The following is a 17666-nucleotide window of genomic DNA, read 5'->3' as shown; positions in this document are numbered from 1 at the left end:
TGTGAATTACATAGTGTAAGGGTGGTTCTGGACTAATGCCTCTTGTCTTGTAACAGTCCGTGATGTGGGGTGGGAAGGAACGAAATATTCACGGGTTAGAATGAGAACAGACTGCAGGTCTGTGCTCATGAAAGAATCAGGTATCTCATTGCCTGTCCTGACCCTCAGTCATTGTCCCTAGTGCGTACAGTTTTTAACTGTGCATTATGCTGAGCAAGAGCAAGCTTCAGAGTATTCTTTCCTGTCTGTACTATGAATCATAGGCTGTGTGGAAAATCTAGTAGCTAGAGGTAAAGGATGATAACAGCTCAGTTCTTCAGCTGCTTCTCAGGTTTTGGTTGCTGCCTAGCTGAGGCTCAGCTGTGACAGTTTGAGCAGTTGTGTGCTCTGCTCCAGCACAAGGTTAAGCAGAGTTCCCAAACCCAAAGGAACCGACCCGTGCTGCCAAGGGACATGGAGGAGTGTGCTCAGTCAGGCATGTGTATGTCACTCATCCTTACCAGCATCTGGCCAGTGCTGCCCCAGAGTGGCCTGATCCGAAGCCACCAAACCCTAGTCAGGTATTCAGTGATCCATGGAGGGCCAACAGAGATCTGGTGAAGCAACAGCACTGCCACAGCACCCCACAACATGCTGTTGCCCATGCCAAACAAGAAGTCAGTGCCCAAAAAGATATCCAGATCCCATGTGTAGGATAAGCAGCAAATTACTGCTATTGATACACACAGAGTAAGGAAACATGAATATACCAGAAACTTCCTCAAACAAATACCAAAATTTCTTTTATGAGGGGTTAAAATCACACAGGCAATAGGTATGCAGTTCAGGAAAAACACAGAACTGCCTTTGGCCTCTTATTGTTATCTTAGCTTCATCTCTCTCTCATGTGTACCCTTAAAACTAGCCTTACAGTATTATAGCTGGCTGTGGGGTTGGAAACCACTTTGATGTTATGCTTCTTTGCTTAAGCTGACCCAGAGGCATTTGGGTGAAGTGTCCGCTTAGACAACGACAACAACGAAAAAGGCATTACATTTCTGCCTGTTTTCTTGTATGCATAAGGCAAGAGTGTAATGGATGAGTCTGGTTGTTTCTACCTTTTCTGGACAGATGATTTTTTTTTTTTTTTCTGGATCTACATAGATTTAGAGCGCATTTGAGCATCTAGAGGAAAACTCAAATGAAAAAATGAAAGAGGTGAAGTAAACATTGGAGTAAATATTAATTGGTGAATAACCCTTGCTGAGTTTTTCATCCTTGAAAGATGAACGACACTATCACTTGCAGTTTATTTAGATGTACATGAGATTCAATTCAGTAAGAACTAGAGCCTGAACCAGAAAAATCCATGAAATAACTTGCAGTCTGTTTTCAAAATGTTGAAATCTGCTGTGGATGACTTACAGGCTCTTGCCAGTGTGTATTTATATCAGAGCTGTACTGCACTTGTTGCAGAGTTAGTTACTTTGCGGTTCACAATTCTCTGTGTTTGTGCTATCATTCCTTCATTCTTCCTTTTTTTTTCCTTTGATAGGATTATTTTTACCTTCTGTCTTTTTTAGTAAACTATACAATAATATTTAGATGAATAGGGAATAATTCAGTTCATATTTGTATAATACTGTAATATTTAGTTTTTGATTTTTCACAAGAACAGTATGTGTGTTAAGCATGACTATAGCTTTGAAAAAGATTATTTAAAGACTGATTTCTGCTAGCATTAAACAGCAACAATTCAATAAGAGGTCTGGTAAACAGTTAAAACACACTTTTGTACAGTGGAGTGGGAACACTCCACTGAAGTAAGAATGTCAGATTACAGTCAAGTAAGATTAATCATAGAATCATAGAATCAACCAGGTTGGAAGAGACCTCCAAGATCATCCAGTCCAACCTATCACTCAGCCCTATCCAGTCAACTAGACCATGGCACTAAGTTCCTCATCCAGGCTTTTCTTGAACACCTCCAGGAATGGTGCCTCCACCGCCTCCCTGGGCAGCCCATTCCAATGCCAATCACTCTCTCTGGGAGGAACTTCCTCCTAACATCCAGCCTATACTTTCCCCGGCACAACTTGAGACTGTCTCCTTGTTCTATTGCTGCTCGCCTGGGAGAAGAGGCCTCTCCCCACCTGGCTACAGTGTCCCTTCAGGTAGTTTTAGACAGCAATGAGGTCACTCCTGAGCCTCCTCTTCTCCAGGCTAAACACCCCCAGCTCCCTCGGCCTCTCCTTATAGGGTTTGTGTTCCAGGCCCCTCACCAGCTTTGTCACCCTTCTCTGGACACATTCCAGCACCTCAGCATCTCTCTTGAATTGAGGAGCCCAGAACTGGACACAGTACTTAAAAGTACTCAAGGTGTGTCCTGACCAGTGCTGAGTACAGGGGAAGAAGAACCTCCCTTGTCCTACTGGCCACACTGTTCCTGATGCAGGCCAGGATGCCATTGGCTCTCTTGGCCACCTGGGCACACTGCTGGCACTTCTTCAGCTACTGTCTACCAGCACCCCTAGGTCCCTTTCTGCCTGGCTGCTCTCCAGACACTCAGTCCCCAGCCTGTAGAGCTGCTTGGGGTTGTTGTGGCCAAAGTGCAGAACCCTGCACTTGGCCTTGTTAAATCTCATCCCATTGGCCTCTGCCCACCCATCCAGCCTGTCCAGGTCCCTCTGCAGGGCTCTCCTACCTTCCAACAGATCAACACCTGCTCCCAGCTTGGTGTCATCTGCAAACTTACTGATGCTGGACTCAATGCCCTCGTCCAGATCATCAATAAAGATATTGAACAGGACTGGGCCCAGCACTGATCCCTGGGGAACACCACTAGTGACAGCTGCCAACTGGATGTGGCACCACTCACCACCACTCTCTGGGCTCTGCCATCCAGCCAGTTCTTGGTCCAGCACAGAGTGAATCTGTCCAAACCATGAGCTGCCAGCTTGGCCAGGAGCTTCTTGTGGCAGACAGTGTCAGAGGCTTTGCTGAAGTCCAGGTAGACTACATCCACAGCCTGCCCCACATTCCCCAGGTAGGTAACCTGATCATAAAAGGAGATCAGGTTGGTGAGGCAGGACCTGCCCTTCCTAAACCCCTGCTGGCTGGGCCTGATCCCTTGGCCATCCTGTAGGTGCTTTGTGATGGCACTCAAGATGACCTGTTCCATCACCTTGCCTGGCACTGAGGTCAAGCTCACAGGTCTGTAGTTTTCTGGTTCCTCCTTACGACCCTACCACTACAGTCAACCTGGATTTTGTTCCTACATAGCAAGCCACTTTTGTACATGAAACAGACCGTACTCATTAAGTTAAGTTTCTGCTCATATAGTGGTATCAGCCTTAGGGCGAGTCTGCTGTCACAGCCCTGTGTGTGAGGCTTTGCTCCTCTTTGCAGATTTGTCAGATGTAGCAGTTAAAGGGTAGGTGTCTTCTTGCAAGGTGCATATATAAATATATATATATATAATCAGGTGGATTTGCATTTTATATTTCTTTCATTACAGATCTATTTCTTATCCTAAATTGATGCTTATGTTGAGGAAAAAAAATATAAAAGACAAAAGGGTGAAAAAGCTGCAAAAGTTTTTCACTCTTTCTTTTTAAGTAACAGCCTGAGTCTTGCATGAAACCTGTGGGATGATCAATAAATTATTGCAGTATTTCTCCTAGTAATAGGTGAAAAGCTGGAATTCTTTTAGTCATCCTTTTTTTACTTCTTATGTCTGCCAGGACTGGGTACAAATGTAACTAGGTAAATGCTGACTACATATGCGTTAGGGAAATAACAAAAAGGAGATGTTTAAAGCCTTTTGGTTTTGGTTTTGTTTTGGTTTTTTTTTTGCATAGGTAGGAAGGAACTAGTAGAATTTCTTAGAGGTACACTGGAAAAAAATCCAGTTTCTTTTTTCATGGCATGTTAATATAAAGTACTTTTTGTAGAGGAGCATTTTGCTATTAGAAGAAAACACCTTCCTTGTTTCTCTCATTTGAATACCTGTATGGATTTAGCACCGTGTCTTGGAAAAGGTTTAAACTTTATTGTGTTTTTATCTCTTAACACTTTTTAATGTTACTGATATTAACTCTGATGTAGCTTGTAAACCTTACTTATGCAAGTAAGCTGTAGAAAAGGCATCTGAAGTCACTGTAGCTGGGATAGCATGTACAAGTTTTTGGACTTCCTGTGCTGCAGGGCACAGGCAGTTAGCTGGAGCTAAAAGCACATAGATGACCATGCCACAGTATTCTTTATTGACAGCAGTATTCCTTTAACATTGGTGTTCTTAGCTTTTAGGTGTATTACTGAAGTATTAGGTCTCTGCAGTATTTCTGACACATTTCTTAAATGCTTTTGAACAGCTGTACTAAAGTAAGCGTAATGACATGAAGAAGGTGGATATATCAAGGCTTTGGACAACCAAATCTAGTTGAGAGGTATCCTTGCCCATGGCAGCAGGGTTGGTACAAGTGATCTGTGAGATCTCTTCCAACCTAAACCATTCTGTGGTACTAGACCACATTTGTCTTCTCAGTCAGATTTTTTTGTGTGTGTGTGGTTTGTTTTTTTGTGTTTTTTTTTGCAAAGCAGGTTAAAGTGTCAATAAAGCACAGAGCTTACAGCTGAGGAACAAAGGAGCAGACTTGAGACTGCTTAGAGCAAAACTTGACAGTTTTATTTATTAGTTACCCTAACAAAACATTCTTGACTGGGGCTACACTTTGGAAACTGGGGAGTGGGTATCAGTATGTTGCTTGGAAAAGGCCCAGAGTCAAGGCATGATGAAGAAGTGGGAGTTCAGTGAAACACAGAATATGGTATAAGCTAAACTGTGTAGCTTATCTGTGACCGAGATTTCCACACAGCTTTCTGACTGTACTTTGCCTGGGCAGGATGGAGAGGCAGGAGGTGGTTCTTTTTTTAGGTAAGGGGAAGGGGTGAAGGTGATAGCAGTGTTGTGGCTGTTTGTTTGCTACTGCTCACAAGACAGGAATGGACACGTATAGCAGAAAGAATTGAGTGGAAAGACCAAAAATAGCAGCAGTAGATCCTCCCAAACAGCAGTTGCTCAGAAAAAGTGGACAAAAAGATGTGACTAAAAATGAGTGGCTAATGCATCCATTGATGCAATTTCAAAGAAGGAGTTGTATGTTGTTGTTCTGATTGATTTTTCACTTTCCACATTTTATTCTGGGAAGTGGTATGGCTACCTTACTGTCTTTTGCAAGTGACTGTGTGTTTGTGTAATACAAGTATTAAAGGAGGGAAAATAAATTTTTTTTCTGTTCCATATGTAACAGACTTCAGTTATGCTCTTCCAAGAGAAAATTATTCCTAGAAGAAGGTGAGTCCTGGATGTGAATTGAATATTAAACAACTCCTATTTTCCACTTTTCCATCCAAATGATAGTTTCTATAAAATCTGTGAATTATTGTAGACCATATTTGCTGCCAGGGTATTGTAAGAGCATGAATCACTGTAAGAGTCTGGCTTTCTAGTGGTGGTGTTTTTCAACTTCTTTAAGAGCTGTTTTGTAAAATCAGTTTTAGATTGTTCCCTGCAAAGATGGTTGGAGGAGTAATAGTGAGAGAAGCCAGCCATTAAAAAAGCTTGCATAAATATGATGGATTTATAAGCAGATAAGGAAAAAATGAAGTACCAAATCTCAGTTTGCTCCATATTCTCTGAGCTCAATTCCAGTGCAAAGAATGCACATAATGGATTTGTGTGCCAGTATCTTTTGTAGATTCAAAGAGAAAAACTTAAGGAAAAGTAGTTGACACAGAGAGAAACTTAAGAGAAAAGCAGTTTGGTGTCTGCTGAGATATATGCTGATACGGTGAATTAACTGAATGGAGTAGATATTTCAACTGATTTAAGCATGATTTTCAATTACATTGCCTTAACCTGGACTATTTGAAAGATTTTCAGGTCAGAAGTATGAGTAACTCCGTTCTTTTTCACAGCTTGTCCTGTTGTAATACAGACACACTGTATGTTTGTGTCAATATTCTGTGAGTATGTTGACAAATGTATAGAAGCAAGATATGTAGTGTGTGTTTTCGATGCGAAATATGCACACACACACACACACATAGATATATACACACATATACATATATATATACACATATATATATACACACATACATGCATACATCTCCATATGTATCCAGGTAAGGGTAAGTATCATTTTTTTAATATTGTTTTTAGGGGAAATGTTGAAAATCCTTCTTTGAGCACTGGGTACTGTTCTCAATAGTAATTTCATGGATGAAGCCACACGATCGTGGTTACGTTCTTAATTCTGTCAGTTGCCAGGCAGGATAGAGAGATAACCACCTGAGCTATTCATTACTGCTAGTGTGGCTGCCTACTCTTATCTGCTGTCATAACTGCATCTGTCATCACACCAAGATTTAGTTTCCTCTGATCTAAATTAGCTTTTAACCATAGCACTTTTTTTTTTTTTTAAAGATACATCACTGTGACCGCATTGCATTGAGACAAAAGTAAATAGCAGAATATTGTAAGCAGAAAAGTACTTGTTGAAACTAAACTTCTGCAGAGTTTGGGGTTTTCTTGAAGCCGTGGTTCAAAATTCGTGGACCACATCGTAGTGTTTCTGGTCTGGAAAGTTCAAGGTGCTCCGTTACGTTCGTAGCTAATGCCTGTGTTACCGCTAGAGGGCAGTAAATGCAAGCACCGATTTGCATTTTACTAGGAAGGTGTTTTTTATTGTTTGGTTTTGGTTTGTCTGTTTTTGTTTGTTTGTTTGTTTTTAATTAATGAACGAGTCAAATACTTCGTTAAACAGCTCACTTTACTGATTTGGGTTTGCTACATATGCGCCTGAAATAATTCAGAAGAACGTTGTCACTTCAGTCTCTTCAGCAACATAAAATGCTCATATGTGATGCATGGGATTTATGTATTCTGATGTAAAAAATATCTGTAAAATTATGTAACGTAGGCCATTCCAGAGTGTTTAATGAATGTAATTCTAGCAAAAAGGAGGCTGCAAAAAAAAACCTTTTAAAAACATATTACAGTTGGGAACCTGAAAGCCAAGACTCTTTCAGAAGAATTAGGGATTTATTTCACTTACAGCCATTGATTGTGAGCTCATCTCTGTCAGGGTGAGACCCAATTTTGTCTCCACACCCCATAGTTATCTGATGTGTGGCAGCTGGTTAGTTGTAGCAGGAACAACTCAAGTTTTAAAATTCCTGATTTTTTAGGGTCTTTTTTTTTTTGGTTGTTTGTTTGGTTTTGTTTAGTTCTATAATATTGTCTCCTTCCAGTCAGGGAGTCTTAGATGCAAGCCAGAACTTTGATGTTCGTCTGGTTTTATCCTTGTCCTTAGCTTCATCCTTCAGACTAGCTTTTAGCATTTGGCCTAGTTGAGTCCATCCTTTCACCATTGCTTGCTGGATGGGATGGCTATTCTTTTCTGCTGTGGTCTTCCAGCACTGAACAAACTTTGTTTTGTGGGAAGCCTTCTGCTAGGATATGTGCCAATGTAAATGCCAGATGGAGTTGGCTAATGCTGTGAAAACATTTGTGTTTGTGACCATTAGGACTTGAATTTGACATGGGTAACTATTGCTGTTCTCAGGTGTGTTGAGGTTAGCCTGAAAGCGGGTTTCTTTTCCTGTCTTCAGACAGGCTTTTTACTTGGCTGGCTCTTCCTGTTTGTAAAGCATATGACATCGAATGCTAAAATTGGTGAAGTGATTAGCTGTCTTCCTCTTTGTTTTACTTTTTGCTGCTTACTAGGCAAGATGCATGACATCCAGCACTTTGTATTCAGAATTAATGCTCACACATCTCTGGAAGTTCCTAGTGCAGCGTCATAGTCAATCCAGGCTTGCAGCTGAGTGTTAAAATGTACTGTTCTCCAGCCATTAAAACCAAAGAGATTTCTACTGGAGGTCCTACATTACCTGTCACTGACTTGTGAAAGGAAAGACCAAGATGTTAAGAATCCTCTGGGACAGTTCAAAAGTACTGCAACTGAATCAAGAAAGTGGCCCTTCCACCTTCTTCATATCCTTTGTCAAGCCTGAGCTGTTGCCATCTTACTTTACTGTTGGCTGAACCTTCAGGAATCTTTGCTTACTAACAAAACTAACACAAGTACTTTATTTTGGAGGTTCAGGGATTCCCCCAGGCTTCCGAGGATGTAATTCTCATCCTTGACAGTAATAACGGTTTTGTACCGGAAGCCCTGTTCTGGATCCCAGCTTAAAATGAGGTTTCCTTTAATGGCTAGTATTCCATAGGTCTGGTCTGTATGTTTTACAAGTTATCAGTCCTTACAGCAAGTTGTGGTCTTTGATATGACAGATAAATGAAAGGATTAAAAGCCTCACTAACATTGGTGAAATCTGCATACCTTTGCAAGCACTTGGAATAACTAAACAAACAAAACCAAACATCAGTCAACCAGAACAAACAAAAAAGGCAATCTAATACTTCACATTATTTTTAAAGGACAAAAAAAATTAAGTGAATAGTAGGATTTTTTTTCCTGTATGCAGCAGTGATACAGAGTTTTATAAAGAGCCAAAAAAAACTGTTTTAAAGAATGCTGACAGCTCCAGAAGCTTGCAGAAAGGTAGCAACAAGAACTTTTGAGATAAGTCACCGCAATCCTGTTTTCGTCACAAACACACAGCTTTTAAATTCATAAAGCTGCTTTCAAGCAGAATGTGGTCATAGAAGATTTGTGGACAGCTTTGGAGATACAGGTTCTTTAGAAGGTAGAATTCTAGGACAGTGAACAGCTGCAAATGGCAAATTGAGTTGTCATAGGCTCATTGGGCCAAATGGATTACTGGGCCTTCTGTGTCTCCCTGATGACTAATTTGTACATAACTGCACAAGTGTTGAATTCACTTGCATTTGACTAAAACATATTTTTCAGAAAGATTGTTTTTCTTGATTTAGACATACCAAGCAGACAATCTACCACTTCACTGCTGGTCTATGCTAATTTAACCATTCTCATTGTTAATCCATATGTCTTAATCATACTTTGAGTTGGCTCTAGCTCATTTGGCTTGAGGCAGTCTCAACTGTCTTCTATTGCTTCTTGTTTCTTCCTCGGTGCTAGTGAACCAGGTTTGGTATGCAGTATTTACTCTTTGTCATGGTTCTACACAGTAGCCATATTCTTCTTAAATTAAACAGAAATTCTTAAATTTTCTTTTATAATAAAACCTTTTCTATATCTCCCAAATAGTATTTGTATAATATTTTATATTTTTTCCTACGTGATTTTTGTGTTTAGTGAAAGATGAATTTGGCAAGCGATGAATCCCCTTGCATTCTAGCTGGTCTTTAGAGATTAGAGGGACTAGGTGCAGATGGAATTACCTCTTAATAGCTATGGCAGTTTGCTGTGGCTGCAGGGCTGGCAGCAGATGCACAAGCAGGCTGTCTGCTGTAGGCCCAGCTGCCTTCAAAAGCAGCAGCTGGGCACATGAAGAGTGTGGTCTATTCACATGCAACACACATGGATGATGGTGACACTGAACTACAGACTGGCCTATGTAGCTCTAAAATACAATTTTAATTGCAAGCTTAAGTCTCCTGGGGAATAACTCTGTAGCCATCCATGGTCACAGCTCCTACCCAAGGGGCATTCCCTTTAGGCGGAGGCTGTAAGGAGTACAAACTTCTCAATCTGTCCATGCCATTTGGCATAGTTAATTCTATGAATACAAAGCTGGGGCAATGTTTGTACCTTGTATCTACTGTTGTGTAGAATACAAAGGTCAGGGTGGTCAAGCCATCATTCCATTATTAGTTGCAAAAGCACTTAAGCCATTTTGCGAGTGATCAGTGGAGGACTGAGCATTCAGGCCCTTTCAGTGAAAGAGTAGGTCTCCACTTGTTTCTTTCCAGTGATGGACTACCAGATCTTCAGCAGCCTCTGTGCCTGCTTCAGTCACTACATGTTTAGATACATCCTTTTTGTGCTTTTTCCACTGTTTTGTGCTTCCAAGAGTGCTGTACATGGTAGCATTTAGGAAAACAGAGGTTAAGAGCTGTATGCATCAATGTCAGAATCACCAGAGTGGTGTGTTTGGAGTAGCTCTCATTTAGTAGTAGAGGAGGTTCAGGGTTTTTGATGGTCACAGTAGTGATGCAAAGATGTCCTGGTTTGACTCCATAAACTCCAGAGTTTCTGCTTTTTGGTGTAATCCATCATTTTGTATTCATGGACTGTGTTCCTTATTGCTGGGTATCTTTGTAGTTAACTTCTTTGAACTGTAGTTTCCATCGACACTGACAGCATACTAAGTATGCCCTCTAATTTCTCTGTCTCAGGTCTTGCAAAGCATGACTTAAAGTTGTCCCACTAGGTGAAGAGAGCCTGATGGTTGTTATAAATGGGTCACTATAGGTTCTTATCTCATTTAATGGATCATTTTCCAGTATTGGGAGTGCTGTTGCATAATATTATAGAGTATTAAATCAAATGCCCTACAACAATCAAAGAATATTATGTATTCAAAGGCATGAAACTATATTCATAGAATCATAGGATCAGCCAGGTTGGAAGAGACCTCCAAGCTCATCCAGTCCAACCTATCACCCAGCCCTGTCCAATCATCTAGGCCATGGCACTAAGTTTCTCATTTCAGTCTTTTTTTGAACACCTGCAGGTACTGCAGTTCCACCACCTACCTGGGCAGCCCATTCCAATGGCAAATCACTCTGTAAAGAACTTCCTCCTAACATTGCCTGATACTAATTGCTGTGTTATGCTGGAATACATATATTTCAACTCTTTTTTTTTCAGCCCAGTTTGTAAAGTGGTCTGAGGTTGTCCACCCATCCTGCTTGCAAATTGTAATTGGCACAAAATTAATGTTTTTTTGCAGTCTTCCAAAATTTGCTAAAACCGAACATCCCAGCTCCTGGGATCTCTGCCACCTCTTTTTTTATGACTCCTGAGGAGAAAATCATCCGGGCTTGTTTGTTTAAACAATGGCTAACATTTCTGATGAGTATTAAGGGACTTCATCTTTCTGCCTTTCAAGGTCATTGACTTGATTCTTTCAAAACACATAACAGTGCTCACTAAAAGCTTCCTTTTTTTCTGAGTTATTTTTTACTTGGTTACTGTGATTTCAAATTACAGCTTTCTCTATTCCATATTCTGTGGTTCATTGGAACCATTGTAGAAGCTGTCATTATTTCCTTCTTCTCCCATGTTTTATCACCATGTGTGTATGTAAGATTTTCGTATTACTGGATTTCCACTTATCTCTAACTTCTGCTTTTCATTATCATGAATTGCTCTATGTATTCAACTGTGTACGGCATCTCCTTGCTGTAAACTCATCTGTCCACCATAACCTCATTTAAAACTAATTATCTACTCATTGCAACCTGGGAACTGAGGATGGAAATCAACCAAAAGGGTAGTTTTATGAGCTTGAGGCCATAATGTACATGTGAGGAATTTTTGTTGTTGTTGTTGTTTTACATCAAAACTATCTATTTAGTAACTCTGTAAATACCATCCTTCAATAAATTCAATAAATTACAATTCAGTGATTCTATTTCATGCAATGCTGAGGTATAAAAACATTCAAGGGTGATTTGGTTTTGGGTTTTGGGGTTTTTTTTATGCATGCTTAGCAACTAAATGAAACTTACATAGCAGCCTTTTGAAATATTCCTTATTCAAAAAAAGTTCTGTGCTTTTTGTGACAGTTATCAATAAGATTTAAGGAGAAAACAGCCTTTAAAATAAGGAAGTAGAAGACTTGGTTTTGCAATTTCTGGCTGTACCCAAACCTCCATACTCATAGACTTCACTCCTTAAGTAGCCAGAAGTATAGTGGCTGTTATTTTACTGTTTCCAAAGTCATGATTCAAATCACCTTTTTAAGGGAGACAGCATATTTTCAGTTTCAGTGCTGATGCTGGGTAGGTGGCAGCAGCGCTCTCTTGTAGCTGATCAGAAAACAATGCAGTGTGGATATGGATAAGCTTTTTCTGTTCTGCATTACAAAGCTGTGCTGCAATAATCAAGAGAAATATTTTCGCAGGGATACTTTTTTAGACTACTTTCATGTCTTGTTGAGCCTCCAATACTCCAGATCTGTTTTCAGAATTTAATTGCTTTTTTATTCATCTGTTTGTATAGATTCAGAACTGGTGTAACTGTGCATATTGTAAAAAAAAAAAAAAAAAAAAAAAGTATAATTTCTGTGTTCATTCAAGTGTTTTTATATTGCTTATTTTAAGGAAAATTGTCTTCCATGGGAAATTAGCTAAATGCTGGATGATCTCTGTTGACTGTATCCAGCTGACACATTGCTATACATTTCTCCCCTGTAAGGAAGATATTCATTAACATCCTATTTTGCCCTGTTGATGTTTGCAGGTTTGATTATATTTCAAGCACTGAGTGTTCCAGACACTGTTGCATAGCATCACACAGAGAAGCAGAAACTCCTTTAGCCAAAACTGTTGGTCAACCTCTTCCAGGGAATCAGCAGTGCAGGCTTAGGCTGAATGCTGTACCTCCTTCAGCATGCTCTTAGATTCCTGCTCAGTGTCATACAGGGAAACTCTCCCTTCTTTTGATACGACAGGGACTCATATGTTGCAGTGATGCATGTGCCTTGCACAGAGAGGTGCAAGACGATGCTCTCTCCATTAAGGTTCTGATCTGTGAATGGCAGGTAGTGGGATACAATATTTAATCCTCTGAGTCAGCTCATTGACACACTCTACTTGCAATTAATCCTTTTTTTTTTGTTGTTTGCTTCTGTCATGCAAAGCTGTGATTGATTACCTTCATCTGCCAATTCAGAAAGGACAAAAATTTACTAAATACTGTGAGAATTTGAGAACTGTTATTTATACTTCTGACCTCCCCATCGAAATTTAATGTTTACTTGGAATTGTCATGCAAAAGACTTGCTTTATCTTACAACTGCTTTTATCTCTTGAAATAAATCAGTAGAAACTGGCAGTCTAGCCAAATAATCTTGGTAGATCAATTTTTAATCTAGATAGTATGAAAGCCATAAATATTGTCATTGTTTAAAATACAACAGTATATCACAGACTACTCAAGAAAACGGATAGTTCTATTTCTGGGCATTTTCTCTTCACACACACACCCCCTCCCTTTCAAAATGTACTTCCTTTTCATATGAAAAATTAAAACTACTAGGCAATCCACATGAATATATACATTTGAACTGCTAGAATGGTAACTGCATTGAAGAGAGCTGGTAAATGATGCTGAAATGAGGAGATATTAACCCAGTTCTTTTTGAGTGACAGGCGAATGCTGCAGTCAGGGATGCCATCATTAAATGGCGTTTGCTGTAAAGAAAAAAAAAAGAAGAAAGAAAGAACACCCCAATGCCTAGGAGAGTTCCCAGCACTGGCCAGTGGGAAATTACATCATGTCACAAGCCCCTCGGATTTATATCTTTTAGGATTACATATGATTGGCTGCTAGTTAGGCTCTATGGGAGGGATTACTGGCACTGTTTGTGGCTTCCCCTTCAGATCCTTATTTGGTAGCTGTTGACAGCAAGTCTTTCCAGCAGCTGAGCATCTTGACATACATTATTCATTAAGTCCCGGTGTTCAGGAAATATGCATATCCCTACCTCTTCAGATATTTCTTCATCTTGTACAATATGTCTCTTCAACGTTGCCTCTGAATGCTTGGAGCTTTACAAATGGCATTTATACAATCAGAAGAACACGCGGTTAGATTTCATTTCAGTATGCCTCCTGTGCACACAGTTGCTGAGAACCTGAAGACTAGCAAAAAGCATTAGGAGAGAAAAGAAGGGATTTTTCTTCTTCTAAATCTTATATAGAATCAGATAACAAAGAACTCATTAGCTTTGCTTTGGTAGATTCAGGGAAAAACTAAAAAAAAAATGCCTGAGGCAAACTATTTACTCTCAGTTTCTTGGGGCTACATAAAGGTAGGATTCTGTTTTTGCCTTTTAAGAACCTTGGTTTGTGGTGCATGATTGCATGATCACTGGATAGCATGAGCGTTTGTTTGGTGATATGACTATGAGTAATCTGAATATAAAGTAAAAGAAATCAAAAAAGCAAGCCTTTGTTCAGTAAAGAGAATGAACTGCACAGTGTACAGCCTTTCTTAGAAAGTGTGCTGAGACTTTTAAAATGATGCTGCTTCAGAGATTAATCAGATCAAGTCTCAAGCCAGAGAAATTCAGAAGAGTTTTGTGATGTTCTAGTGGGGAAAAAAAAAGGTATAAAAATACAATTCTAGACATTAAAAATAAAATAAGGCAAACAAACAAACAAACAAAAACCCAAACCACCCAGAACCAATCCACCTCGAAACTAAGATACCAAGCAGCAGCACAGAGTATGAGTAAAGAGACTGAGGATAATGGGTGAACGCATGACTGGTTACAATAGCTGAAGAAATGTGAAATTATCAACAGTGTATTCCAGCAGCATTTTTTGGTAGCTTCTCTGTCTGTAAGCACTTATTGATTAGAATGTTGGGCACTGTCATCCTCTAATATTGATCTACATTATTACATGAAGTAGCTCGAAACTGCAGTATGGCTAGACAATAGAATTAAATAAGCTTTATCTCTTGTTATGGAAAAGTTTTGCACCGAGCAATTAATATGCCTGTCAATATACAGAACTGAAATTTACTTATTAGAAAACCATGGGTTTAGTCTTAGTTCACGTGTTTGTGCTTGGAAAAAAAGGAAAACTATGTTGCTTTTATAATTGTTAGCAATTGTGGGGAAAAAAAACAAACAAACAAACGAAGAAACAAAAAAGTCCTATCTTTGACATAAAATAATTCTTCCAAGTCATACTATTCCTAAACTAAATAACACAAGCATTGAATTTGGTACCTAAAAATAATGCAAGCATTATATTAACTTCTGACTGAATCTCATAGGTTTGCTTGTAAAAATACATGTATCATAGATCTTTTTCTTTTTTTAACAGAAATGTAAAAATATCATTAGGTCACTTTGTCCGATTAGGTCATTGTGACTATTCTCTGCTAATGCAGACTTATTACAGTATATTCTCAAGGATTTTGATCTGTCATTTGTGAAGAAATTGGATCCCATTATGCTTGTTAGGTGGATCCTTTTCTCTTTCACCAAAAAATAGATGAAATTACGTTCAGATAAAAGGGAGGTATTTATTGTAATTTACTTGGAAGTGTTCTCTGCTTTTCCAGCCAGATGCTGTCATGCTTCTAACCAGAAAAATTCAATCATCAGTCTTAAAAATATTCATCCTTACAGTTTAGCCTTTAAAATCGGTAGATATTCTCTTTTGATAACTGAAGTTCAGCAAAGAGCATAGTATCAGCAGTGGGTTACTCAAGGGGGGAAAAAAGTCCTTTGTATAGACAATGTCCTGTAAGTAGACAGTGATTTTAGTTAAGAAGCTGAACAATACTTGAACAGATTGCAAGTACTTGAGATTTTAATACATCACTTTTTGATCGCTTTTTGAGTTCAAAGTATAAAGATCACAAGAAAAATGTGGAGAGGTAAAGAAGATCTGCTTTTATGACATTCAGAATAATGTTTTAGAGTATTTATAAATCTGTAAGAATGAAGCATGTTAGTACCCAGTAATTGTTTTTTTACAGCCTTTGCTATGCCTGTACTTATTTATTTCTGAAATTCCTGTGTGTCCCAGACCATATCTTATTATCTTCTCTTAATTATATTTGGAGAATGGCTTTCACTGAGTATCTTTCCTTGAAACAATGAGCACCACTATCACAATGCCAGGCTTAGAGATATGTACCTCATTACAGCATGTATTTAAAAATCAGTGCATGACGCTGATACTGATTAAACAGATGGGCTCCCAACCCAAATCTTACATATGTTTGTGTACTAAGAATGCTGTTAAAATCAAAGATATTTTTGCACTGATAAGCAGTATAAACAGAAGCCTTACATTAATTTGAGCCTGGACTGTTTTTTAAGTTCCTTGTCCTATTTTGGTAGAATACAAGACTTTTTGAATCCAGTAATTTTTTTTTTCAGTTCCAAACATCTCTTTTAAAATAACATTGTCAGATATTTCAGATATACAATGATACAAATTTAATGTTCCAAATACTAAATTAGTATTTCATGGATGTATTTGATTCATGAAAGCTTTCAGAAATGTTACCTAGAGAAAGAGGCAGTTGGAAAGGTTGAAAATCAGATTTATTTCCACGTGGGCTTAGGAGCCAGGGCAATAAAAGGCTCTAGGTGCTCTTCAGCATTTTGATTCTAGCCTTCACTGGGCTCAGAGCTTGATTAACACTCAAACTGAAAAACAGGCAGGATGGGGCCTTTTGGTCCATGGACCATGTGGTATTCCTAGCTTCAGTTTCTGTGCTGGTGCCAAAGGTGGCAGTAGAAGCAGTCTTTCTATAGTCCTTGGGATGTAATAGATCATGGATTCAGGAGCAGAAAGCCTGTGTAGAAGAGGGATTACCAGGACAGAGCATCTGTACTAAGGGTGGTTCTGCATACTTCTTCTCCCAAGACAACTGACTGCACGCTGCATACTTACTTTAGCTTTTTGTACTGAGTCAAGAACCTCATGCAACAAAGGTAAAATGTTCAAAAGTGTCTTTAATAAATACCATGTATATTGAGCATGCAGCCTAAACTTCTTAATGGCGATGAACTGACTCTAGTTGGATCTTTGGAGTTTCTTTCCAGCATAGGCAGTATCTTAACAAAGTTCTGTCAGTGTTCTTGTTGCCATCTGGGAACATGGTGACTGCAAAACTTTATCTAAATTTGTCTCTATACCTTTGGTGACATCAGAAAAATAATCTACCTTCAAAAACCCCAGATATATTTATCCTAGCTTGACAGCAGTAATATATATTCAGAGATATGCACATTTGGGCTTCAGTCAGCCTAGAGGGACCAAAACTACCAAGCTCAGTCTTTTTTTGCAACCTGTTCTTTGGAGCCAACTGCTATTTAGGAAACTCTTGTCTCATCAGCATAGGCACTTTTATTCTCATGCATGTTCTCTTACCAGATTTTGGACAGTTTTGAAGAGAGGTAAAAAGGCATGTCTAATTTTGTCAGTTTGGGAATTTTTTTAGTGTTGGACTTCAGTTTGTGTTGTGGGTTACCCACCCCTAGACAGAGTAAACTAACTAAGACCTACAAAAGTAAATGAAATGGAAAAAAATGTGATAAGGAAATAAATTACTAGGATTTTTTCAGACAATACTTTGGCATCAGTATTCAACAGTGAAGAACTACTTAGTTGGCTTATCAGACATTTTATAGCCTGTCCATTTCAAGGGGGAATTTCCTAGACAGTAGTCAAGGGCTGTGATATTCAAAAGGGATATGTGTCCCTCTTCCAATCTAACAATGCATAGTCTTTATGTGGAGAAAATCTTTATTTCTGAGGAAGAGTACAATGTACTGATTGTCAACTTTTTTCCCATGCTGTGTCATAATTAAAGTGTGTGGTGTTTATTATTAACAAGAGTTTTGATGCGTTATGACTTATTATCCTCAACTAGGAAAATACATGGCAAAGTGGAAAGTATATGGAAAGTATATTTTTTAAAATTCTTATTTTAAATTACTTCAACATTTACTGTTAGTGACAAGCTGGTTGA

General features: G+C 38.9%; 2 protein-coding genes across 6 annotated transcripts in view; one reads left to right on the top strand and one right to left on the bottom strand.

Annotated features, from left to right (window-relative positions):
* RAB3C (RAB3C, member RAS oncogene family) overlaps window positions 1–17666 on the bottom strand; it is a 448802-nt gene that overhangs the window by 210291 nt on the left and 220845 nt on the right. The window lies entirely within an intron of this gene.
* Window positions 1–17666, top strand: part of PDE4D (phosphodiesterase 4D) — a 422688-nt gene that overhangs the window by 387344 nt on the left and 17678 nt on the right. The window contains exon 1 of one of the 5 annotated variants that reach the window (XM_064140539.1): window positions 13917–13974. The exons of the other annotated variants lie outside the window; for them this stretch is intronic. Coding sequence (XP_063996609.1) covers window positions 13927–13974 — 48 coding nt within the window. The 5' untranslated portion in view covers window positions 13917–13926. Of the gene's footprint in view, window positions 1–13916; window positions 13975–17666 lie in introns of those variants that run through there. 5 annotated transcript variants of the gene reach the window in all.

The sequence above is a fragment of the Pogoniulus pusillus genome, chromosome Z, assembly GCF_015220805.1.
Source record: "Pogoniulus pusillus isolate bPogPus1 chromosome Z, bPogPus1.pri, whole genome shotgun sequence".
In the NCBI taxonomy this organism is placed as follows: domain Eukaryota; kingdom Metazoa; phylum Chordata; class Aves; order Piciformes; family Lybiidae; genus Pogoniulus; species Pogoniulus pusillus.
This window is presented reverse-complemented; position numbering and strand designations above follow the sequence as displayed.